Consider the following 27,229-nt stretch of genomic DNA (forward strand, 5'->3'; position numbering starts at 1 on the left):
GCCATTCCATCACCTGTGCTCATCTTCTACCGTTTGCTTTACGATCGATGCTTCAGTGTTTGAGGCACAGAAAAAATGGAAAAACATTCACCAAACAGTAAAAACCGCTGTTTTCTTTAGGAAACGCATGCAACGCTCAAAAATAGCTACCATGCGGCTAATATATTAGCTACATACAGCCACAAAAACTATCAATCAACCAAATCCAAACTTACGCACACGATTGGATCTTTCAGCAAGCCAATCCATCGCATTAAGAGTTCGAAAAATAATCCGTAAAGGTGCATAATCGTTGCATAACACACAACCCGTCGTATCATACAAGGTGTCCACATGGTAGTGTTTCACCCCTGCCATGGGGAACGTTGCCACCTTACTTTCCGTCCGTCATCTGTTTGCCGCTCGCTTCACTGTCTGGCGTTGAAATCTCTCATAAATCACGTGCCTGACGATACGGGAGGACGTCTGTCGATGATTGCTGGGCCTTTAACACATTGATTTTTCTCCATTTAGTCGAACCGCTTAGAGGAATAACAACACGGGTCTTGTCTAAAATCGAAATGAGCTTTTGAGGAAATTAATAAGTCTCGTGCACGAGCAAACATAAAGCTGCCAGCATAAATGCTGCAGAAAGAACTGCAAAGCAGCGGTTTCGATCGATTTCGGTGGAAATTGAGAAGGGAACAATAATCATTAGCACCATTTCGAAACACTTGTCAGCACCTTCTATTGTGTTTGTGTGTTTGTGTCTAGGGGCTGGTCACAGTGATGTGTGATAGAGTTTGTGTGGAACTCTAGTGGGAGCGAAGGTGATTTTAGCCACCCTCACAGTGAATAGAGTACAATCCCCCATGGGACAGATTTTGTTGTTGCTCCCTTTTGTTCAAGAGAAACCAACCTGTGTTACCTAATCGCAAACAATTATGGGCGAGGAGAATCTGTATCTAACGCCCTGTGCCCTCTTTCTCACGCGTGTGTGTGCTACGCGTTCTCTCAGGTGTATGAAGGCAAATATCTTCACGCTCGTTTTTGGGTAATGATTTCTTACAACTAGGACACCATCAAAAGCATGATTTTTGTTTTTTTACTCGCTTTGTTTATCACTGGAATTCGTGAAGTGGTACATGATCAAGGTGAGTTCTGTATGAAATTGAAAGTAGTCCACTGAATGTTAAAAAAAGAAATCATTTTTCGTGCGTTTTAAGAGCCCCCTGAGAGCAACATCCCGTCAACAACAGTGTCCAAGTGCCAACCTCGAAGGACAATCAAACAATCCCAACCGTATGGAAAGTGAGAAAGGTCGCACAATTGTGCTTTTTTGCTCTGCTTTTGTTTCTCTCCCATTCCGTTGTCTTGATTTGCTCCGGCATATGATTGTAGCCGCCACCAATTTGTGAAGTGGATCGTAATACGTTTTTTCGGTAGCCTCCGGGTGGGCGTTGGGTGTACAGAATTCCAATGCCAATGGTGCAATAAGCAGGGCGCAAGTGATTGATACCACCCATTGCATACGCCTAAAGGGCGCACGTAATTGAACCTTTTTCATGTGACCCGCTTAAGAGAGCTTACTGACTATGCCCCGAGGACTTACCACGCAAATGGAGGGCGACCCCATCCGAAGAATTCCGAGAACAAAAACACTCGAAAATCATGCCACCGTGGTATGGGCTACCCTTATTCAGCATGGCAAAACATACAAAAATGTATGCTGCTGCATGTTGCTGTATGCTCGTCGACACGCGCTCCACGATATAATGAGAGCCCCATCCAGTATGGAGATGAAGGAATCGACCGTGTGTGTGTGTGTGTTATGTCATCGGGTTTTGTTTTGACATAAGTGACAGATAATTGTTGACACTGGCGGTGGCGAAAGAAATCTCTACCATCCATAAAGGACGTACCATAATGGCGCTTGTGCAAATTGATCGTGTGCCCGTCGATGATTCCGTAGCTGGTTAGGTATTTTTATGTCGTCTATCCCGTTGCTGCATGGAAAATTCGTGCCCTGTTGGCAAAATTTAATCGCCGGTCAGGCATCACGATCCCATCAGCAAAAGGGGTATAAGTATCGAAATGTCAATTGCTTTAGGCGATATAGTTGCATTCCGAATTTTCCTGTGGATAATCTTAAAGGAGGAGTTTTTTATTCCTCATTTTAAAATTCCTTTTGTCACATTATAAATTTGACAGCTTGTAATAGACTTTTAGCCGTACTAGATGCACGCATTTTCGCGCTTTATTTCCTTCCTCTCTCTCTCTCTTTAGTTGGAATGGTTTTTACAACATCGTCCAGATTGTGAAACGTATTATGCCGTACTTGGAGCGATAATTCGTTTAACGGTTTAACGATGAGAAAACGGTGCCCGAAGCGGTTAAGCAAGAACACTACCACGCCAAGCACCCGGCCGCTTATTGCTACCGTTTTATGCTATTGTGTACGCTCTTTTCGCTGAGCAATTCTGTACGGCTGCAAAGTAAGGCATGTTTAATCGTTTGTTCATGATTCAAAAGAGCGAAGACGGCGGACTTGGTTTGATAGCAGCGTAGCTAGCCACCTGTCACGGTGGGAAAAAAAATATGAGTTTCAATGAACAATTTTTACTAGAAAAATTCCCGATTCAAAGTGGTTTTGCGTGGTATTTACAAAAAGCATCGCATCTAGCGGATTAAAATGAATCGAGAAACTTCAATGCGCTGCTAAGTGACGAACCCATAAAAGTAAAATCGCTCCAAGTAACATGCACTGTAGCTTCTACTTATATGGATGGAATCGGATTATTTATGCTTTTGGAACTCCATAACTCGCTTCCAATCAATGCTCCTAAGCCGAGTGATACGACTACAAACCGACCCGTTCCGTCTTCTCTGCAAGCTATAATTTTAAGACCAGCTGCCCATCATCAAAAGTACGGCGAGTCGATAGTCTTGACAGTGTCGGAATGCTGCAAAATAAAAAAAAACGATTCCTCAACTCACCACGCTCTGACCAGCGTTGCATAACGACAAACACGGGCAAAACAAATGCAGCGAGCGTTTTCTGATTGGTGTGCTGGAGGTGCTGGTCGCTTTTTTTCGGTTCATGCGACTTAATTTGTCAGCTGTGGTTCGTCGCATGTAGGTTTTGTTTGTTTATGCTTGATGATTGTGTGTACTATTGTTTACCTGTAGGGTACTGCACTTGACACGGCGCGCTCGGTACTGATCAGGTTGAGTAATAGCAAAACAAACCGAAGTAAAGGAATGCTGGGTACGAGACAATGTTTCGGTTAAAGTTAGGAACAGTTTTGAAGCCGTGGAGACAACAACTTGCGCGAGAGTCACGACTTTGTTTGATTGGAAACCGTTGTTGGAAGGGAAGGAAATTTTGGACAAACGATCAATATCTTATTTGTGTTCGCAATTGAAGGATATTGGATTTTAGTTTATGCTGTAATATTCAATCATTTTTTTACAGTGGTATCGTTATTCCATGATAAAATTAAACATAAGGGCTTCTACGACCTTCAACCAGCTCTCAGTCGGATTCAATATATTAACAAGAACAACACCAAACACATCCCTCACTAGCGCGCGCGCGTTGATCACTATGATGAAACGATTTTTCGTGATCGATTACGGCTAAATAATGATGCGCTTGCATGGGTGTTAGCTTTCGGACCTCTTCCCCGGCATACGAAGCCAGTTCGAGCGAAGATCATAATGGTATCATAACGGAATAAGTATGATTCATTCGCACACACAATTGAAACGAAAAAAGCTCCGTTAGAATGAACGGACACAAAGATCTCTCGTGCATATAATGCAGGTTTCGGGCAGTGGTTTGATGCATTCTTCGCTGCTTCAAAACTTCAATCACGCGCTTGTTTGATGGGCTGATCGATGATCGATCCATATTTAACTGTGATCGTTTTCAATTAGGGTGGATGAAGGTGTAAAATTCTGTTACAAGGATGAATACAAATTCTAAGGAGAATGAATAACGCATAATGATAAGTTTCGATGGCAGAAATGGTGGGTCGTGTCGGGACCTGGGAATTTGTACAATGAACTGATACCCATTTTTATTTTTCTCTTTCTTTCAGGTATTTAACGCCTTCAAAATACCACTAACTACGAAGGAATGTTCGCCGGAAAACAGATTTTTTATTGATTGACATAGTGAACAGCATCAAAAAATTGTTTGAGATTTGAATAATATGTATTTCTTCAAAAACTCTTTGGAATAGCTTTGTCATCAACTGACACATCAAAATGGATTCGCATAGTTTAACGGTGATACAAATAGGCTCCATAAAAGTACATGAAAAATAGAGTATTTTCCATAAGCTACCCCCCCATTCCCCGTGGTACAATGTGTATCGCATGTACACTCTACTACAAGCTTCAAGTCGAGCTTCAAATTGATCGCTTCCATCGAGTTCGACATTGATTTTAAATTCAAGTTTCCTGCTTAACCCGCCAGTAAGCATTTAACATCACAAGCTATAATCTTACCCTGCTCATTGAACGATCTTCTCTGTCTCAAGTCCGACAAGTGGAACAGAATGATGCTCACCAACCCATTCCCCTTCATAGAAGGTTATTACTCGCACACTCATCGGCTTAAACGGCTTCCAATGTGAGCATAAATATCGCTCAACAACAGAGCATCCTGTCGGCCGCAACGTTAAGTAGATGAAGTATGAATTATTGCAACTATGATCATTCACTGCACTGTGGTTCAGGTGAGAGGCACGAAAGTGAAGGAGAAGATGTTCTCCATCGGCTAGATGCGGTACCGGTATTGGACCATGCATCCATGTCATGTCATTCTTTTCGTTGATCGATACAAAACAGCTTGAGCGGTACAAAATGTTCTCTCGATCGTGTTGTCGTGTAGCTCTGTGTGCATTTTCCTTTCCATTCAACACAACCACCGATAAGTGCAGGTGCTCCTGAAGAACACCTTCTGCCGCATCTCGAAACAACCCATAATGTACCGACAATTTGAAGAGCTTCTTCTGGAGCAAAGTGATAGGGGATCGTCGTCGACCTCGCGAAGTTGTTTACCACTCACCACCAAACGGAAACCCTTGTACACGATGGTACAAGAAGCGAACTGACTTGGAATGAGGTGTGCATGTCAGGGCTTTGTCGGTCGTAATAACATTTAATGAAGCTCATAACTCACGCACGCAGGCGCAGTCCTCTTGAACTAGATCCTGCCCGGTGAACGATGCTTCAAAGTGGGTTGGATCATGTGGAAAAAGATGATTCGTTCCGTAGGAATGCTACTTGATAGTAATGTTGAAAATGGGCAAAAGTTAGCATTTGCATAAATCCTTGCAAATCTTGAAGCAACTTCCAAATATTATCTTAAAATTTTTTTTGAGACCTGCTTGTGCTTGAAATATTGGTTCGTCTAAATCGGCTTATCCTGTCGATCAATTCTGGCAACAATAAATACTCAAGTCATGCTGCAAGAACAAGGTATCAAAGGAAATATGAAAGGACTTCTCGATAACAGAAGATTAAATCGACTTCCTTAGGAAGAACATTTTTCGAAGGATTCAAAGAGTTCAGCAAAAGCAAAGTCGCTCTTACTCAGAACACTCCCAAGGTATCACAGAACCATTATGGCCATTAAAATGGACATGATTTCTTTTCGCATTGCAGCATTATTTGTTCACTCAATTCACTCTCGGAGGCTTTTGCTTCCTTCGACGGTGTCGCACCATGTCTTCCGTAATCATAACTCATCGTACGCGAAAGAAAGATAAGAGTCGGGAGCGTCCTCCGCACCGTATGTTCGCGACGTCCAGCTGACACATGTTGACAGTAACAAGGCCGATCGTTCGGAGGGATGCGAAAAGCGGGAATAAAAGCAACGATCATGTATTTATGATTGTACGGGCTGCAGCAAATTTGTTGCCACGTACCTTGCCACGCTACTCTGTTGCACGAAAGCACTCAAAGTAAGAGCACGCTTGCAAACGAAAGCGAATTTTGCAATGTCCTTGTATTCGATTTGTCCGATTAGAGTAGAAGTTAAAGCCGTGCAATGTAAAGCGAGCGAGTAAGCAGAAATTTATGAGGAATCTGTCATGGAGAACGATGTATTAGGCAAACCGATAAAGATAATACGAACAGGCTTAGTTCCTGGGAATTTGTTTCCAATGCAAGTCCAACGGCTATAGGATAGACAAGCTTCAATATCTCGAAATAACTGCTTGACATTAAAGTTAATAAGGCTAAACTTTCACCTCAATTAAACCGTTCAAGTAGCTAAACTCCAAAACGATCCGAAGAAGCACAAAACGCTCATGGATGGCGGTGATCCTATTCGGAAGCACTGTGTTCGGTTGGTGCATGTTTAGCGCATGATTGGAAGATTGCAAATCAACCACCCCAACAATACAGGTGCACAACAATTCGCTACAAACTGATCGCATTCAACTTCAACTCGCTTGAGTTCGCTTCCAGTGCTCCACAGCGTTGTCTGTGAGAACTTTGCAACAAACCGCAACAAATCTTGTTGGGACCGATCGCGAAACGCGAACGCTCCACCGAACCGAACCCACAAATCGCTACCAAACACGAACAGGTGCCTCTCGAGACTCCCATCGTTTTGCTCTTGTAGGCAATAGGTCCGCCCGAAAGTATACTCTTAAATTACTAAGCACCCACCACCACTTGCCTACCAGCACACACGGCCAAACGGGCGATGCTTGCAATCGAGCTGATCTGGTCTTGAAGTTCATGCTCAACCACGGAACCAATGGCTCGAAGGGTTTTTGATACCGTGCAGTGGATAAATGGCAAACGATTCCGCGGTTTGCGCCACCGATACACCCGGACGTATACAGCAGCAGCTAAGATCAGATGGCGATTTTGATCGTCGAAGGGATCGGAGCCAAGATTGGAGCTCACAGGTGTTGTAGCTACCAAATGAATCGAATCGGCGTGGTGTGTTCGGGCGCATACCACAGATGCATCTATGATCGTTTATTACCATGCTTCGGCAATAGCCAGTCGAAGCTCCAGCCCAAGGGAAGGGACGGACAGTGTGCAGTGGTGAGTGATAGTAAATTGACGATCGTAACGAACCAGCGACGATACTATCTTGGACACAAAATCAAACATGCATGCCGACAGGAAACGAGAAACGCAAGAACAGACGAAACAATAGAAAATGTTTGTTCCGCAATTATGGAAATTAATGTACATGCGAACGTTTACAAACTCCAGGATCTTTTATGTGTTTTTGTATCCAACCAAGGAGAAATCGAAATCGCCTGCGTTTGGTAAAAAGTTATTAATTTACAATCAAAATATTTTTATGACGCATTTACACGTTACAAATGGCGTGTAGTGTGGGCATAAGAAAAAACTTTCGACTTAAAACAAAAATTGCGGCATGTTTTCCAAAATCAGAATTTCTCTTCTTTTGTGGTTATAATTTATATTAAATTTCTCTCGTGATGCTGATTAAAGTGTGCGCTTGCACACGAGTAGTTGTGTTATAAATTCTCTATGTAGAACTGCAGAGAAAAAGGAAGATGCTTCATCTGGCTATTATTGTGCATGCGTGTACGCAAATAATCTCACCCGGATTGCAATTAAAATCATAATTTTTCATCCTTCCCTGTTCCACACACCAACCCCTGTGCGAGATGGACATGTTGTCAGATTGTACTACACATCCGATGTTACATGTTCTGCATATCTTGCGTTGTTTACTTGCTAGTATCACTCTCTCATTATCTCTCTTTCCTTCTTTACTGTCACCATATTGTTCACGCTGAAGGGCAATTCAAATGTACATGCACGCACAACAACTTACATTCAAGCGATCGCAACTGCTCCACGGGTCCTGCTCCGACCGATCTCGCCGACAATTAAGAACGTTTATGCGCTCACCACACGCAATATGTCCGACAGATTGGTGCCTTGTGTTGGGTTGCAAAAGATGCAAAAGGATATAGAAAAGAAGCAGCAAAAAAAAACGAGAATTATACACCACGGATCGTAGATGATCGTTCCATTTCCTTATAGACGGCAAGAATAATTGCCATAGATGAACTGACTCGGGCGATAAGATCAAGCTCGCTCGAAGCACGTCAAGTTATCTGGAAGCTAGTGTAAACATAAAGTGAATCAGAGGCTCAATCACGGCACGCTTTCGTAGGACGACAAGAACTACGATTGAATATAATTCTCACCCCGTGATTGATTCACGTGCGATGGGAATACCCGGAGCTCTTCCTCGACTTGTTTCTTGCCTCCTGTTTACCACACATTCACGATCTTGTCCAAGCCAATTAATTTGCCAATCAATTATGGTGCGCATATCCTTGAAGATGTGAAGCGTCTTGCTTAAGGATGCTGCACTGGAAGAAATGTAATCGTTCGTCTATTTCTCTCACCGTTTCCAAAGCGGGTCCGGGAGAACCTCATAAGGAGGTGTTAAAAATCGAACCTCATTAAAGGAGATTCGTTTCGAAGTGGATCGAACCTATAGCTGGATGCATCAGTAAGTTCGTCGCTTGACCACACGAAGTCTTTCCAGGCGAATAAAGCAGTCTTTCCAGGAGGTGTTTTGAGATTAAACCTGACATGACACCATGGTGGAATTGTGGCACTGGACAAGTAATCATGTGTATCATTTTTATCTCCTGCCATGCCCCTAGGGATGTGATGGGCGCGCGCGAACAACGTTTATGTATGTTGCACTCGTGGACATAATAGTGAAGTTTATTGTGTGAATTCTACCACCCTTTTTCTGCAGCGTTCGATTTCAATTTTTCTTTGCGAGATGAGATTTTCTCCGACACGCTCTTTGCCGTCTTTTCTTCATTGTGTTTTCCTAGGAGTACTGTGCATTAGAGACACGTCACTTGGTTGTCTCTTCAACGTCATTTCCGTTGAGCACAATTCCACTTGAAAGCAAGTAACGCTCTACAACACTGAGCAACTTCAAACTACTCTTATCACATTGATTCGACTTTGCGGAGTGTAATTATTTTGTGTAGACCTCTGGGCGGTCTTTGTGGTGGTGGATACAATCATAGCGTTGGTTTTTTTTATAAGGCAACTCAGCATATTGTTCCTACCCTTTGAGCCGTTTCCATTCCTGGTGTTGTTGTTGCGTATTACTTCTACCAAGAGTTGCACGCGCTATCACAACAGTGTGCCTCACTCACAGCCAAACATCGAGCATAATTTTTCATTCACTTCATTAGCATAATTTTTGGTGCGAGTAATGTGAAATTGCAAACCAACGTCGTTCGTAGTCGTGGTGCGCAAATCACGCCAAAGCGAGAAACGTGTTATCAATCATGTTGGGACTGGCCTACTTTTTTGTAATTGTTCAAACACGAAAGAGCTGTTATGAGCTGCTTTTCTTAGAAAAATATCTTATCTTTAGCAGATCATTTGTTTCTTTGGGTTAGCATTTGTTTGAAAGTAAACTAGAGGCGGCAAAATATTTCGTACGTTTCGGCATGAGTAGATGGGGAGAGCTTTTTGATTGATTTTTTAAAAGTTAGCTCATTTTGACTAATTAAAAAATTACTGCGCTCCAAAATTGATGCCGAAACTCTAATTTAGAAGGTAAATAACTATTTCTCCTTGGTGTCATACTAATGTGAAAGCAATCCGGTGCGCCAGCGAGTGATCTTAAGTATGTCCAATATAACTGACGTCAAGCCTTGCCCAAAATAGACCATACCGGCTTTCGTTGCGCATTCCATAGCTGACAGGCTCGATTGGCTAGGCCCCCACTAAGCCAGCGTCCATCCAAGGACAGAATTCCCTTCCCAGTATGAAAACGCTTGCTTCGCTGACTCATTCGGATGCCTTGGAGTGGCGCTAGCGAAACGTAATATTTATGAAATCAGATCCAGCTTCTACTTAAACTTCTACCTCAGAACGAACGATCGATGTGGCACGCTTTCGGGCTCGCGCACTCCTTACGTTTATGTCCCAGGAGAGCAGTTGTGGAACTAATGGCAAATGCATTTGCAAAACGACATGGCGCTAGTCTCGAATTGCGCACGCGCTCTAACAAAACCGCCATAAAGCACACTGGACCGTCTGTGTGTGCACGTGCGCCCAAAGGAGGTACTTACATCCCCAATCCCAATCGCATGCTCTGACCCCTCGAACGGAAGGAATTTATGACGGATCCGACCTCACATCACAAATTTGAAGTAATTTAATCTGATTTATAGACCACACCGGCAACAACCGACTCGGTGTGCCAAGGTCCTCGAAATGGTTTACCGCCAGGGTTTTAGGTACTTCAATCGATCACTAGCCGATTGGGGAGCGCATTTTGCGTGGCAAATCACCCCCCTCGTATGCAATGTGCCGTTGCCGTTGAGCTTGGGTTGGGGCCTAATAATTACGCGTGCCAACGCATTTCCAGCTGTTGCAGTGGCCTACACATGATGGCCAGCTCACAGTTTTCCAGGGTGCAGTTGATCGATGTGTGTTGTTCCTGCTGGGTCTGAAAAACTGACTCGCTCGCAAAACCTTGAACGATCCTCTCGGAGGTGATGCGGTCGGGGGGAGGGTGGTTCTTTGCGCTTTGATAGCCATAACGTACAAGCCACCCAATAATTGTGGTGATCTTGTCCACTGCTGTGATCTATTATTCTTCCACCTCTAGCAGTTTGTATGGGGCGCGATTGACGCCATTAGCGCATTGATTCGTTTCCGTTTTGCGGATTTATTACAAGATCGATTTATTTCGTTCAGAAATCAACTACGAGGCCTTGCGAAGATATGTCACCCTGGGCTTTAGGCACGATATGGGCGATTAGGTTTTAGGTAAAGGATTTAAATGGTTGTCTTCTGCTCCAGTTCCACTGGACGTTCCACAGTCGAAACGCAACAAATCGTCAATGAAGGATCGCCAAGGACAGATCAAACGTTTTGCGAGACTAATTCATGAAAAAACACCTCGCCCTGTTTTGACGTTTCGGTGACTCTCACAGTTGAAGGCTTTGGCTCTCTTAGAAACGGCTACTAGAGGCTTACAGGCAAATCAGAACGACAGCACTGATTGCCAAAAGGTGTGACCGGAATCGGAACATTCTCATTAAAGTAATGCCAAGCAAACGGCTGCCTCGAAACACTATCTTCCTTTCGCATTACAACACACCAAACACCAAAACTCCCCCACTGAGCACACCACCCTCGTATATAGAAGGGGTTGGTTCCGCTCAAGGTCACCATCAACAGCGTGTCGAGGGGATTTTGTTTATTTGGAGTTAGATTTCACCTTCGATTTTTCAATTTGTGTTTGGTGCCGTGCACAGGAGTCAGAAATTCGTCCTCTGTCTAACGTAGCGAGTGAATGGAAGATTGGAATTTGTTTTTGACGTGCCTTTTTCGAGAACAAGTTCGGTTGTTATTTGTGGTGTAACATATCGATACAGATTAACGGTATCGAACCATTCCTTTCCAATACAAAACAGAGCGTTCCGGGGGGTGTGAGCTGTTAATAAACTGGCCCAAAAAGAGTATTATTAAGATTGGACCGAAAATCCATAACATGTACACCCCATGGCTTAGTGTAATCCATTAATCAACATCACACATACACACCACGTCAGCAGAAGGAATGGGATTGGCCTTTCAAGGACTGAAGTACTTGCTTCATAAGATACACTTTCTGCACTGAAAGGTAGCCGTTTTTCTCCATCGATAAGGGCGTCTCCGTGTTAGCTCTTTATGTCCTGTGAAGAAGGTGATTGACATTTATGGTACGTATGGTGCATTTAACTTTGAAGATGCACCAAAACTCGTAAAACCAGCCGTATCATCGTCCCATGTTTCAGGGTTTGATGTATAACAAATTTATTTGGCTTATTACCTCGCTCTCTTATCGCTCGAACGTCAAGGGAAGCAGCAGACTGGACCTCCTCATCGTTGGCAACTAAAAATAAAAATAAAAATTACCAGCGCCGTCTCTCGTTTGGCCTCTGCACCTTTATTATAATGATTTTCGCCCTGTTTTTTTTTGTAGCTGTTGTTATTATTTTGATAACACTCGTCGTAATGAAAGACGCAGAAACCTTGTGTTTTTTGGCTTTGGAAATCTTTTTTTGGCGAGCTCATGTGAGTCCCATTATAAAAGTACGAAATAATGGTGATCGTAAAAGGTACGCTGCTGGAGATGCATTTTGTCGTCCGGTCCGTAATGCAATGTACGTATCACCCTAGAGGACATTAGGGAATTTGGGACTTCATTTCTTCTTCATTTCATTTCATTTCGGCTTCGTTATTACTACTTCTTTAACAAAACTGTTGGATGAAGGAAGGATCGATCAGAAGAATTTTCTGCAATAATCATTTATATTGTATTGTCTTTCTTTTTTGTGAATAATTTGTTAATAACAACTCACCATGATCATCAGCTATTATTTGCACATTCTTGCTCTTTGTCGGGAACCAAATTTTATCCCATCGAAGGTCGTGAAGATTCTGCGTTCATTGACACACACACACACAGACAAACCGCAAAGCGATCTCAGAAATGAAAGGTCTTTCAAATGTATTTTCACTTTCCGCTATTTTATGTCTTGCCGCTACACTTAAATGGAACCAGAACTGCAGAACAAATACTCCCTTTTACTCATCGCTTTAAAAAGGTAGACGGGCGAGCAAGTAAATAAAATTATATTGATACGCATTTATGACAGCTCTTTGAGTTTGAGTTTTTCTTGCTTCTGGCTATCCTCAGAAGACCACATACCTTGCTCGTGTGGAGCAGGGTAGAACCCGAACCGTAACCGATAATCACGATAATAAGTTCAAAATTGAATATAATATCAAATAAAGGAGAGGAGGAAGTACCTTATTTCGTTTTTTTTTTTCTACACGTGAGGAGTCTTTTGCTTTTGCTCATTGAACTTACTGGCTAAAGAATCGTACAGCGAAAGTAAAGCTAACGATGAAGTAATAGCCTGCATTACTGATACCGCTGACTTAGTAAAAATTGTCTTCGACCAACAATCTTTGCTTGCAGCAAATTTGTTTTGTGTAGTTTTTAAATTGAAGTTTGGTTTATTTCCAGGTAACAGAAATTCGAAACTCAATATTAGCTGCGAAATAGAAATGCGAAATATATTAGCTAATTTTAGAAGAATAAATCAATGAATTTAATTGCAATAAAAAGAAAAAAGAAAAATTTCAATGAAATTGAAACTCCGTAATATGACTTGATGCTTGTCAGAGTGAGCTGTTTCAAGTAGTTCAAATAGGACATAATGCGCCTTAAGAATTGTCAAAACAATAATTCTTTTTGTTAATTTCCAACACATTCCAAGAAAGTTAGGCGACTTAAGCATCCTGATGATTCAATTCGTTACGATCATTACAATGTAAATGTAAATGAGCAGTAAAGAAGATAAACCACCATCATCAATATAGCGCTGCGATATTGTTACATTAAGTCATCGTTACTGGCACAAACAATATCGTGCCAAATCGCCTCAAGTGTTTGTAGCCTGCGATCCATTTAGCAAATGAGCCCAATGAGAACCAGAATAACCGTCTATTAAAACCCCAAACCCGAACACCTTATTTCAACACCTCGCAAGGAGGGTGATTCTAACGATCGTTTCGATCACTTCACCGTCCCACAGAATCGGTAAAGCATAAGCACGGATGATCCGATTACAAAATGCACTCGCATTATCACTTCGCCCGGGTTCGCCGCAGGGATCTTAAGTTACGTTCCGGTACTTTTCATCTTTTCCATAATGGGCATAAGATTCCTTACCCGGCTCGAGTTCGAGTTGTCTACGATCACTAGTAGATGGCTTAAATGGCTTATCGTTCCAACCTACACACCTACCTACACCCATCCCGGAGGCTTAGGTTATCTATCTCGCGTGCTCTAGCTCTGGCTCACAATCCGATTTGTGAAGACATTTCATTATGGAACGTACGACGCGGTCGGTCGTAGGGGAGAGGTTAGCTCTTGCAACAAAAAGCGCCAACGAGCGGTGTTGGTTGTTTTGCAAAAAAAAAAAAACATCTCCACAACTACTGGCCGTAACAATAAATTGTAACTGCGATCGTTGCCGCTTTTCGAGTTTATTTCTCAAGCGCATTCAAAACGATTGCAAATATGATTCTTTCGCTCGCTCTCTCGCTTCTCCCGCACATTATCTTCGGCACAACCCCTTACGCATATCAAGACTTCAGCTCCACCTGATGAGGCCTTCGAGGGTTGAGGTGGTTGCGTTCTAGCACACCAGACGTGCTCGCGTTAGATCGCGGCCAAAACTCCCGGAGGCTGTTGTACGTGAAGAGCGACAGTGGTGGCGAGGGCTCACCACCGAAGTGAACGTACGCCAGCTGATTCCAAGCCCTGCACGACATACGACTGGCCCTCGTATACGGTGCGCGCGACATTAGCCAACAGCAGCGACCAACAGTTGAACTAGTTCCGTGGCTGACTGTAGCGATAGTGAAGGGAAGATAAAAATTAGATCGGTCTGCTACAATGCCGCCGCCGAGTTGTACACGGGTGTACCTTGTCGTTTTTTTTTTTTTTTGCATGGCGCAACAACGCAAAAAACCACGCCGCGTCGTACAATTGGCAGGCGATTAGATAGGCGCACACCGCGTTTTGCAGAATGTACGAAAAATCGTGTAGCAGCACCACTTGCAATATGGTGCTGGATATGGTGTAAATGTGCGAACCACCAGTCTCTCTGGTGCCGTGGTGGCAGTGTCGAGTGATGTTTCGAGATCGATTTGAAAGGTAGACAAAATGGTACACCATTAGCATAGATAGCGGTCTGACATCGATAACGAGGTTTGAAGCTGAAGAAATCACATTTTGAGCAGAGTTCTGCTAAACCTTCGTTAACAGTTCGAAGTCGAGTTCCGTGCAGGCAGGAAGAATGCATTTGACGGTGCAAAAATGAGTTAAAATGTCTCAGAAAACAAAGCCTGGTAACGTTTCGGCTTGTGTTGTCATTAATTTATTTCACTGCTAACCTTCGACGTAATTGGACTCGTAAATTCCGTTCATCGTCCGGCCTCGAAGATGCAGCTCCTTTCCTTACTGAAAGATGCGCCACCGATGACGATGATAATGATGATGATGATGATGAATGTTCCGATCATACCATGTGGAACTTTGCACGTGAGTGCATGTTCAATTTCGAACCATTGCAGGGTATCGCTGGATGACACGAGTCCTTCATTTTGACAGCCAACTGTCAATCGCAATGCGTCCGCTGATTCCCGATTAATCTCGAATCAGAAAGGGCTTTGTACCTTTACTTGCAGTGTGAACCCTTTCGTAAAGACCTTCACGCACGATCGATGAAGAAATTAATCAATATCAATCGATTTTTCGTAGTGTTTTATTTTAATCTGAATTCTTCTTCTCTTTCGCCCTGTTTCTCACTCTCGCAGGAACATATTCAGGAAGTGCTGGACAAATGGACACAGATCGACGACGAGATCTGGGCCAAAGTGATCGTCTTCGAGCGAAACCGGCGTGTGGCAAAAGCGTACGCCCGTGCACCGGTCCTGACGATTAACGGCTCAGATGATGGATTCGATGGCATGAGGTAAGTCTTGTATGGACCCGGGGGTTGAATAACAAGAAATGAATAGATTTAGAAAGGCTTACCTAGACGAAAGGTCCTTTTAATAAATCGATTCCATCGATTTTTTCGATCTATTTTTAACAAGATCAGTTAAAAGCGGGTTTTTCTACCCCAAAATTTGATCTTACTGCAAATGGGTTGTTGAGAGGCTTTCATTGTTATAAAATTATGCAATTATGGAGAGGTCCATCACAGCAGATCGGTGTCACTGTACTGGTACAATTCCCATAGAGCTGAATGTTAAGTATTATATCACCCCGATCAAATATCTGAACAGTCATGTCGCTGCTCATTGCTTGTTTGGCCTCGTGAAATCATCATCTAGTTGAATTTTCTGCCATGTAATGATTCTTTTCATAGGTCGAAAAACACCTTTCTAGCGATTTTTGCAACCTTCTAATTGAGATAGAGAAAAAAATTGAAAAAATCTACCACCTTATGATAACGTTCCTCGCCCATTCGGCTGTTGAACTCTTTCGTCCTTCGTACGGTGAAAATCTCGATCAATTTACTGCTACGAACGATCGATTGTTTTTTGTTGCTCCTTGTTATGTGCCGGTTTGTGGTCTAATCGAGCAAAAGTGCACCATTACCACCAACTCACTCACCCCGCTCTCGTCACCGGTAAAAGCCGTCCCGCGTCCGGTTGAAAGTGAAAGTCGAAATTTCGAACGAATCGAACGATGGGTTCGTTGGGCTCTGGTTTAGAAAATGAAAACAGTTGTGCCTTCGCATCATCCACCCACCGAAACATGCTACGATCGCTCGCATACATGCCCACGGGCCCGAATCAAAAACATACGCGACTAATGGACGATAAATGAACGAGGAGAGCACTAATAAAATGACTGCGAGGCAAAGTTGTAAGGAGGATTATAAAAAAGCAGTAATAATACTGTACCAACCAACCGCTCGGGCTCACTCAACTTCAACCACGTGTACCTCACATTTCACATATTACGCGATGTTGTGCTTTCATGGGACCGATGCTCCGGTAGGGAGGTTTTTTTTTTGTATGATTGTATGTTTATTTTTCACTTCATCCTCATACCGCCGAACACGGCGGCGTAACTGGCTAGCGGGATTTTCGGGCGGTAATTGGATAAAGTTAAACGACTCCAAAACGCATACCCAGCCGGCTGCCAGCAAACTTTTCATTTCACTCATGACGGGTGTTTTCTTTATTGTTTTGTGTACATCACTGCCGTTAGCTTGCTGGGCCTACCGGTATCGATCGCTTTCTGAACTGTTTTTGCGTTGAGCGGGGTAAGCTTCTGCGCTTTCGCATCGGTTCGTCTAATGCAATCGAGCGGCTTATATAAGAGCGAGCTGTGTGTGCGAGATGGGCACAGACGGTGCAGAACGGGCTCGCACTGCTTATTGCTCCCACGTGAAGATTCGTTTTTTTTTTTTTTTTTAAGACGGAACGCATCCAACATCCACTAGAAAAGCATCGGGGTCTGCCAAAACCGTTTCAAAGTTCGTTATGTTCGCATTAGAAACCGGACGTTGGATGATGTTTTTGTGAGGATGAACAGCAGTTTCAACCGAGCGGTCCTCCGATTAAAGACTTGTGAATGATTTCGGCAACAGCTGACCAGTACAGACAAAGGCTCAATGTATTTGTAATTAGCTTAAATTATCAACTTCTTAGATGATCACAATCAACTTTGGACGATGTTCTAACGTCCTTCCTCGTAATAAAAAAAACATCTCCCATTTTCCGAAGACTCAACCGTTATTTTGTAGTCTCCTGCTTCCCTCTCAACGGTAATATAATTACAACGCCCCATCCCCAGCTGTACTTTTATGAGTGACTTTGCTGACCTCAGCTCATGTGCCAAAAGTAGCCATTGTGTTTTCGTCTAATTGACAATGGCCAACCGCCCCCAGCCCTCGCAAACTCCAAGCCCATCGAGGTCCAGGCCCAAAGAGGTCTAATGATGTCGCGTGAAACATATCGCTCCCTAACCATCGACCGTACGCCAAACGTACGGTGTGCACCATGTAACGCAAACTCATCAACCTGGCAACCCCGAAAGCGGCGTGAGGACGCCCTCGCTGCTCACTGAGCCATAAGCACCCCGGCACGCTAGAATGCCGTGTGCGAGATTCCGTTGCATAAACCTAGTCCTGAGAGACGTGCTTCTTCGGTCAAGAACTCGCACAGAATCCGGCCCGTGCGCTTCCGAATGCAATCAATCTTGTCTCGCGTGTGTGAGTGTGTGCATTCGTTCTTCCAAGGTTGGTATGTGCGCGCTGCTGGACCCATCTCTGTAGCGTTCCACCAAACTGGCCAAGCAGGTCGACCGGACGACAGCTGTTAATTTGCTATTGTTTTTCCCGATCGCCATCGAAACCGTAGGCGAAGTTGCCGTTGTTTTCAATTTTTTTCTGTGGACGAACAGAGTTTTTGTTGTTCTTTTGGTGAAGCTAGCGGACACATCTAGCGGACACGTCACCTGAACGTCAAGATTTCTATCGTGCTGCTTCGCACACATCCGTGCCCTATTGGAACACGAACGCTCTGGGCTAGCGCATGTTAGATCTGGCCTGCAACCAAGTGCAGACTGGAGAAAGAAATAATAAAAAGCGACGTGCAGTAACGAGAACTTTAGAATACGGGCTTGCTGGCTCATGCTAAGTGCCACAACGTCACGCCATCTATTGTCAAATGTTTGAAGCTGTTTGACGTTACGTTCGTTAGTCCGTTAGGTGTTTGTTCCTCGTTTGCTAAAGGAGTTCCGTGGATGATAACTAACAGCAGAACCTTTATTTCTTCTGCTTCCTGCTCTGTAATTTTGTGTCCGCGTCATCAAAATCGATCTGCACTTAGGGCTCTACATCTCAAAGCGCAGCAACAACAAAAAATCAATTATCCTGCCTCCGGACGAGCCATTCGTCATCTTTCGCTCGCCATTATCTTCACCAACGTCATATTATCAGTTTTTGGCAGTGAGGCGGGAAGATTTATTACTCCTTTCCCTTGAGGCGGCGAAGATTGTTGTGTACGACGCATCTTCAAAAATCAATTTGCCCCCTAAGGATGCATAAATTGATAGAACGTTGCAGCTTGCACTCATTGACGTCTTTCTTTCTTTTCGTTCGGATGTATATATGTAGAGTTCGTTTAGCACTCGTTACGCGAAATCAATTTCCTGTATCTTGACTTCTGGTCTTACAAAAAAAAAAAAAAAAACGGCCCAAAGACACTCTCACCCATGTGGTTTGTCAATGTATAAAGAGCGCATTGCCTCACCAAGCATGCTAACTAACCTCAATCATGCTTCACGCAAATGCAAACTACGCAAATCCTACGGCCATAGGGCAACCTCCTGTGTGTTTGTACAGGTAAACCGTTGGAAGCTTGCTAAAACCACACCTTGGTCCCTTGAACAGATTTATGTGCAAAAGCGTTTTTTAACAACATTCCGTTCAAACACACACGCACGTACCCGGTAGCGTACGAGAAACCGAAGTGCTAAGAGTTGCTTTGAAGGGACAGAATGCTCTGGTGTCTTGAATGGTCGACGGACAAGAACCAGGAAGAACATTGCGCCAGTAGGCCTTTTGTTTGCGCCCATTTCTTTAGCTTCATATTTTGGTTTCCTGCTATGGTCTCTGCCCTGGACTTGACTCGATCTCAATTCCAGTGTGTCGATTAAAGTGCCGTTAGTGGTAAGTCGCGTTTATAGTGCACGATTTCGGGTGCGATTGGGTTGGGGCCCGTTTAAGCGCGTGCCTGAAGGGATTCATCACTCGACACGCGGGCACCATTATGATAAACGACTGATATGAGAAGGCTGTTCAAAGTTCAAAGCGAGGTGTGATGAATTTGCATAGAGCCTGAGGGTATGTAGACATGCAATGTAAGGCAAGTTCTTTTTTCATGAAATGATTGAAGCACCTTGGTGCTGTCGAATTCGTTATTCATAAATATAATGCATAAAAGGTGTATCGTTTATGAGACGTAAACTGACGCAGAAAATGGTCTATTTTTGGTCTACAGCCTTTGTTCGAGTCGATCGTTTGTTTCCATTTTTGGTCAAGAGCTTCTACAGAGGTGTATATGTGAGTTTTTAAGCTCTTGGATCAGTGATCTTCATATCAGGAGCAACGATAACGTTCATTAGACGTAACTACACCATCTCAGATAATGTAAACGTTATAGGTTCCATCAATCACGCACTACAAGGATGTAGAGTCGCATGATTCCCACGATAGTTAAAAACAAACCACTGATCAAGCCCGCCGAAATCCTCCGACAGTGACATACGAACACGTCCCGGAACTGCTTAACCATCGCGACATGTCACCCATGTAGAAATATCACTGTCAAGCGCGTGTACCTTGCTTTTTTTGCTTTTGGGACGATGATGTCACAAACATTTGGCTGCGCACACCACAAATCAAACTCGATCGGCCGGCTTAGACAAACGATGACGGGTCCCTGCTTCACCGTGATGTACAGCACGGCAGAACAGTAGCATCTGTCAACTCTTTCCCGAAACGCTACTGCAGACCTTGCAACAAGCCGAAGGTTAAACTGTTTGACATTTTTGGGAGCACTCCGAGGCGAAGTTTCGTTCAATCATTCGGACAATGAACGGACTTGCGTGACGTTCTGTGTCGCCAGATCCTGTCCGGTTTTGGCACCTCCCAGATGATCATTGTACGCGCACGTTTGAGCACGCTGCCGGAAGTGGCCGGAGTTGATTTGCCTAATTGTAATTGTATCTTCTCCCCGTACGTCGTGGGAACTTGGATGGGTGGTGAACGACTTCGGCAAGATGTTTATGGACGGCGAATCAAGGGCGTTACTCTTTTGTTACAAAACGCGACGTTTAGGACTATTAAAAGTGCAAATAGATGGGTTTTAGGGTTGAAAGAATTCATTCCAATGTCCCAACGGGTAATTACGGAAGCCTTTATGGTTTGTCTTGTTTACTCAAAAAAAAAAAAAAAAACTCCGGAAACGCCGTAAAATTTCAACACTAAATTTAGATAATTGCTATGCTCAGAGTGATGGGATTTCAATATCTGCATACCTTGGGGTGATGTCCCGTGCAGCTGCAATTCTGACTGACGCAAGCGGAAGTCTGCAAACACTCTTAGTTATGATCTCCGGTCGTAATGTTTTGAGATTCATTTGTGATTAAGCGGTACGACGATCGTGGTGGACTTCGGGATGGGCGATCGCGTATTGGTTGCGATTCGTTTCGGGTTCAAAGTTTCCTTTTTTACGCGCTTTTGGACACCGGTGTCCACTATGATCTACGACGCACGCCCAACTCCTGCTCGGCACGCAACTCCGGATGTGTGGACATGGCCGCGCAGAGAGGGCGGATTATTTCCTTTCGTCTGTCGCGCACAACACAGCGCACAGCAGGCCAGGGAGTGACTGTTTGCTGCCGTTTCTCGCTGCAAGGTCGTCCAGTTTTTATAGGACTTTAATATAGTTTTTTTTTTCTTCTGTTCGAACCCCTAGTCGAACCCTGCTTGCTCTGAGTCGCTGGCGAGGAGGAGGTAGTCATTATTATTCGCTTATGGCGTGGCGTGGCGTTGGTCTTCACCCATTATAGACAGAATGTGAGGAGGGAGGGTTTGGGGTCTGTGTGTGTGAGTGTGTGTGTGTGCGTACACGGGGACGATGAAATGAGAGTGGTCGGGGTATGAAAAACCTGAAACTGAGGCCTGGAAACAATCGAATCGAGACAAAAAACGGATGGCGATTGGGTTTGTCGACCACGGAACGAGATCGAGAGATGCTGCGTGATGGAAGGTTAGGGTGTGACATGGTGGCGAGGAGGGAGCTCCCTGCCATGTGATCGGTCCTTGCTGTGCCTCTGCTTGCCACGTATAAAGCTGCAAGTAATGGCGGTGCGTTTTTTAATCGACCGCATTAAACGAGAGCAAAATGGCAGTAAAAGTGCGAAAGAGATCGATTACGGATATCGGTCGCGTGGAGGACAACTAACTAGTGGTCGCGCTATCGTGCTCTTGCGCTGGTTTCTTGTAGTCGGCTCGACAACGCCCTAGTTCATTATTTATTCAGTGATATTGAAACATTTGTATTTCTTGTATTTGGATGGAACTAGAAATGAGTTTGATACCTTAAAAATGTGTGTCTACGAATATCGACGAATTATTCATCAGGAGAATCACCAAAACTCAAAGCCCAATCAACGTTGAACCGATTCTAATCAAACGCATGCTACATAAGCAGTTTTGTTCGAGACTAATGTCTACCAATGAAAACTTTATCCATAAAGAAGGTAATAAAATAGGAAGGTCAATCCCACAAACGACAACGATTCGTGTGTGACACTGTATGCTAATGTTTTAATTAGACTATCGTTAGAGCACACCCACCGTGACGCCTGTAATAAAACGACAACTAGTTGTTAAGTGCGATAAATGTCAGACGGTGATCGCGAGCGATTATCATACCAGAGAAATAATTGACGAGAAAGATTCATGATAGAACGTTATAAACTGCCGAAGCCTCTGTTGAGAATTATCACATCACTTCTACAGATTTCTGTTATTACTGTCACTCAGTTAAGTTCAAATGTCGCTAACCTTCTCAACAATAAAACAAACTATCTCCGTTATCCAGGCAGTTCTAAACTAATCAAACTCGCGGTTCTTGTAGTTAGGTTTCATGATACAAAAACCCCATACGCCATTAATTACTGGTCAGATGTGGTCACCCCTAAGTCTTACCGTCAAACATCCACAAGGAGCTCAGAACAAGGAACTGCGGTTAGAAGATTTGAATATCTATCAATTCTCATCTGCCGTCTCTGTTCTGGCTTCTTGTTCGGGAGAAGAAGAAAAAAATTTGAAATGTAAATATTTGTTACAACATTCACCTCCGGAAGCTACAGACGATCTGTTGATTGCTTTAGAATTCTTTACCACATTGCCACTCAGATCTATCTTTGCTAGGACCACCGTTACCGTTGTGTTCTAAGCTCGATCCTGCATAATTTCAATGAGCGAACGCCAGATTCGACTGCAGTACGCTACCGAACGCGACATCGCGACACGGTTTGTCCATTTCGTTCTGGTTCTTTACACTGCCCGATCGCGACTTCCGATGGGCCGCGCTGACCGATGGTCACTAGCCGGTGGGAGACATTCAAATATTGTAAACCCCCGTTACGTTCCGCTTGTTAACACATACCGCTAGAACGTCTGCAAAAGCGCAGAAACTGGGCAGTCTTGCGAGACTTGACTCATTAGCACACTTGTTACGATGATAAGCGGTGCGCCTAGAATGGGATAATAGTTGGATGCAATCGTAGCCAGCGGTGCATAAATTGGATAAATTGCAGGAAGAACACTACCGTGGATGTCTTGGGTGCGCTGTGTTTTATGCAACCAATGCTAAATGCATATCCTGTAACGGTTCATTCTGCTGAGGCACAGCTCGCACAGCCCCATGAACTAACAAATTCTTTGTTTTATTGACTATTCTTCTCATCAATTACTCTTCCAATGCTCACACCTTCTCCGATTGCTTCGCCAACGATCTCAGTTGCCTAGTATTAGAAGGCATTCCAAACCGAGCATCACTGAACCATCCCTTCTTTTTTTGCGCAACGCACGCCGACACGGCCTGACATGCCAATTTGTTCCAAATGTCAGCGCCGCGAAATCCATGTTCCGAAAAATCTGTCGGCCATGGATATCGGCACGGTAAAGCGCGCAGATGACTAAATGCATTCAATTTTGTAGTGTTTCGAAAAATGGGACGAACTGTTTCCCCTGCTTCACCAATGACCGTGATCGTGTGCAGCTTGGAAGTAGAATGCACAAAATTTACACAGATCAGCCCGTTTTGGAGCATCGATCATGGTGGAGTCCTGTGTAGCTTGCGGGCAATAGCAACCCCACACTCCCAACATGCTATTTGCCAGTGCTCTCTGCTTGCGTCAACGCCTACCAAAAGTGGCGTACTGCGTCGATGCCATTAGAAGTGAGCCTAGCCCAAACACTCTTGAGGGCAGCCCTTGTGTGCGTTTGTTTGGTAAGGGTGGTTCGTTCTCATTCCATCCGTCCATTGCTGTCGAAATGTAGTTCACCCATTGCAGTGGCAATAGTGCACTCGTCGTCCACAAAAAAATAAGAGTCCCTTTGGGGGATTTCATTCGATCGAGAAGCTCTTATTAACTACACACCTTTTGTACGCCGTCGTGCATGTGAGAAGCACGAAGGTAAAAAGGGTCCTGCGTATACTCTTTCAGCTAGCCACACTCACACACACGATGCCCTGTTTAAAGTCCAAGCGCCCAACCCATTCACAATTGCAACCCCAATGGAACACAAAACCGATGCTTGTAGAAAAGACTTCAATGCGCGAGAAAACACGAACTCTGCTGCACAGCTTCAGCTTCCTTGCTGGGAGGCCGGGTGAGTAGAGTGGGGTGAAAGTGAAATTGCAAACCTCCCCCGAAACAAGAACGCGCATGATGGTCGTTTCCCTTTTGGTGGCGTAGCTCTGGCCACGCCACATTCGCCGATGTCGTAACGGGTGGGTTTCGGGCCAGTACGCCGTGTCCATTTCGGAATGATTCATGTTTGCCATTCTAGGAGCGAACAAACCGAAAGCCACAGTGTTGGATCAAAATGGGAAATAAATACTAACGGGGTAAGGAAAGAGAAACTGGACCACCGTAGACTTTTAGCTAATGGACAAAATGCAGTTGCAATTGCACAATCGCGCACCATCCAGCCATGCCCGAGTGAGGTGAGGCACGTGCCATATAGGAGTTTGCTCCCTTTCATTGAATAGTTTCACTTTTCTACGAGCAGAGCAGTGAAATGACTGCAATAAACACTACAAAGAGCTATTGTGTGTTTGCATTGCGAATTCCTGATGCAATAATTTCACAGGCATGAACAAACACTTTATGATAAATCGTCACAACATGAACCTATTTCCTGTGGGACTTAAGCACCAGAATATCTAACCCCTAAATATTTTTTTTTTTTATTCTCTTTATTCCACCAGGATTGGCCTGTGCGGATTTGACAATCCGATGCGCGATCACAAAACCGAAGAAGTCAAGCGACATGTCGGACAGGTAAGCGTTCCAACTTCACACAACAGCAGATAAAAATAGTCGAAATTAATTTAGATTTTAGGATGCCCTTCCCCTCCCCCCCCTTCCCCCAAAAATATCAAGGCTTTTGCCTCAACGCACGACGCAACGACGCGTCTGTTTTTTACCAGGCGAAAGGAACATGCACGTAAGCGCGCGTATCCTTCGAGGATTGAATCATCTGGTCGTTGATTTAATGCCGCCGGGTAATAACCACTGCCAAGCGCTCGGAGCAACTGCAAATAAGCCCTCGAGCGTAGTATTTCGTCGGCTCCAACTGAAGCCTTTCCATCGATCGCACCCAACAGAACTTCCGAATCAGCTTCACCAGTAGCAGATGCGCAGATCTAAACCATCCCATAAAGCGATCGTCAAAGTATGATCACGCTCGCACGACTAAGGTTGTCTAAGAGCAGATCATCTTCATGGCGTCCGAGGTTGAACCAACCCACTCTGATTGAAAGTGAAAAGATCATTGGATGATATTTTACGAAATATCAAGGCTGCCTGCGATGTTGCTCCGGATATGCTTGGCAGAAGCGAAGCGCACCGGCTTTTGATAATTTCTGCATATACTAAGCGTGAACATCTCGTAGACTTTCTACACCGCCCATCGACCCGGGCATCGATGGACAGAAATCGAGAAGGTCAACTGTTGGACCGGCCAGTTCCGGCATGCATCTTCCACAACCCGATATCGAACACCCGTAACAGCTGGCGTACAAAACACGGATGCAAAAGGGCAACAGGCAAAACTAGCAGTGTTTGCTGATCGATTTATTGCCACCGTTGGGCCGTCTGTTGGTACAACCTTTTGCACCGTGGTGGTAATTTTAAGATGGAAGAAAAACCATATTAAATCACGTCCGAGTGAGAAACCGGAGCGAAAGAAGTAATTGCCCCGTGTGTATTTGGTTGCTTCCGGAAATTTTTCTGACATGATAATATCTATTTTCTTTCAGGAACCGCTCAGCATCGGTTTCAATTTACTACCTTGATTACAGGGGTTCCTAAATGTTGGACCTATTTCGACAAGGAATCGGTAGTTGTGAACGGCTTGCGTAACCCGTTAAGATATTTTTTGGTTCCTCGCCATTTCTAGTATGCCGTCTTCTTTGCATAGCGGCTAATAAATAAAGCTTCAGATAGCTTAGCAAACCTCTGCAAAAAAAAAAGTCAAGACGCTCAACGGTCAGTGATTCATCCGCCCGCCATAAAATTCTACACCACTCAGAGATATGGTTGCTTTATGGGCAGTTGGTTCGTTTCGCATTAATGTTACACAAAATATGGTAAACACGCTGTTCGCGCTTGTTAAAGACCGTACGAGACAAGCGTACAACATTAAACAGCTTACCACCAACTCGTGGCCGTGCGAGATATATACACATCATTGTTCCAAGCAAATGAGCTTCACCAGATGACTAGACCCCCCCGGTATGCGCACGCTAAGGGACAATCTTGTAATCATCTGTGCTCAGTGAAGAGTTGGCGCTTCTTCACAGTATGTCTCGCGAAGAAGCCATAAAACAACGCCACATACACACACACACGCCGATCGGAAAGAGAATGGAGCCGTAGCTATTTATGCGGACCTCGGTTGAACGGTCATCGATCATTCCGGAAGCTCTCCCCCCTTCCCAAGGTACGCGTCACAGCAAAACCCTTTTTAACGAACCCGTCAAACCATATGTTTTGGATGGGTTGTTTCCCCCATGGCGCTGGCACACAACAAGAGCGCGTTCACTTTCCTTCGCAGGTCGGAGTGCTTCAACGGAACTGGTTCGAGCGGTTCGTTCGAACAAATCGTGATGAACTTGTCCGGCGACACTTCTTACCACCTTAGCTGAGCTGTGACTTCGTAGACTGCATCCTACAACAATATTTCTCTTGCATACGCATATGAAGAAGAACCACGCCAAGGTCGTCATTTGATATTTAGCGTCCCCCTCCTCCGCACCATCGTTAAATTGAACATAGCACGATGGTCAATCGATGGCGATCAGTAGCATCTGTATGTGCACACACTCATAGCGATTTTAGTGCGCTTCTCCATGCGCATTATGCTGTATCGAAGGATCGAAGAGTAGAAAAATGTTGAGAAGACAAAATCAAAGTCTTAATGCAGGCCGGGAGAGCAAGGTTGAACGTGTAATTCTTGTAGTTCATGTAGTTAAACAAATAGGACGTTGTAGACATGTGGATCTCAACAGCACACATGAATAGAATGGAGGTAAATGTGATTGATGATTGATGGAAAATGGGCAAGATCTTCTGGCTGCTTCTGCTACTGGTGATACTCCTTCCATGGCTAACTCATCGATTTAGAGTGATCTTTTACCATTAATCACGCGTGTATCTGCGGCAGGCATCAGTCTCGTTCTAGGGCACTCTAGCTTCCATTTAAAGATTAAGGTGTAGAATTTGTACAAATTTTTGCATACCTAAGAGTGCAATAGTGTTGGAAATATCATTCTTCATAATATTCGAGCAGATTCA

General features: G+C 44.2%; 1 protein-coding gene across 2 annotated transcripts in view; it reads left to right on the top strand.

Moving 5' to 3' along the window:
• Positions 1 to 27,229, top strand: part of LOC126562006 (uncharacterized) — a 122,651-nt gene that overhangs the window by 89,941 nt on the left and 5,481 nt on the right. For both annotated transcript variants that reach the window (XM_050218415.1, XM_050218416.1), the window contains exons 3-4: positions 15,424 to 15,581; positions 24,640 to 24,712. In XM_050218415.1, the coding sequence (XP_050074372.1) occupies positions 15,424 to 15,581; positions 24,640 to 24,712 (231 nt within the window). The remainder of the gene's footprint in view (positions 1 to 15,423; positions 15,582 to 24,639; positions 24,713 to 27,229) is intronic.

The sequence above is a fragment of the Anopheles maculipalpis genome, chromosome 3RL (assembly GCF_943734695.1).
Source record: "Anopheles maculipalpis chromosome 3RL, idAnoMacuDA_375_x, whole genome shotgun sequence".
Classification (NCBI taxonomy): Eukaryota; Metazoa; Arthropoda; class Insecta; order Diptera; family Culicidae; genus Anopheles; species Anopheles maculipalpis.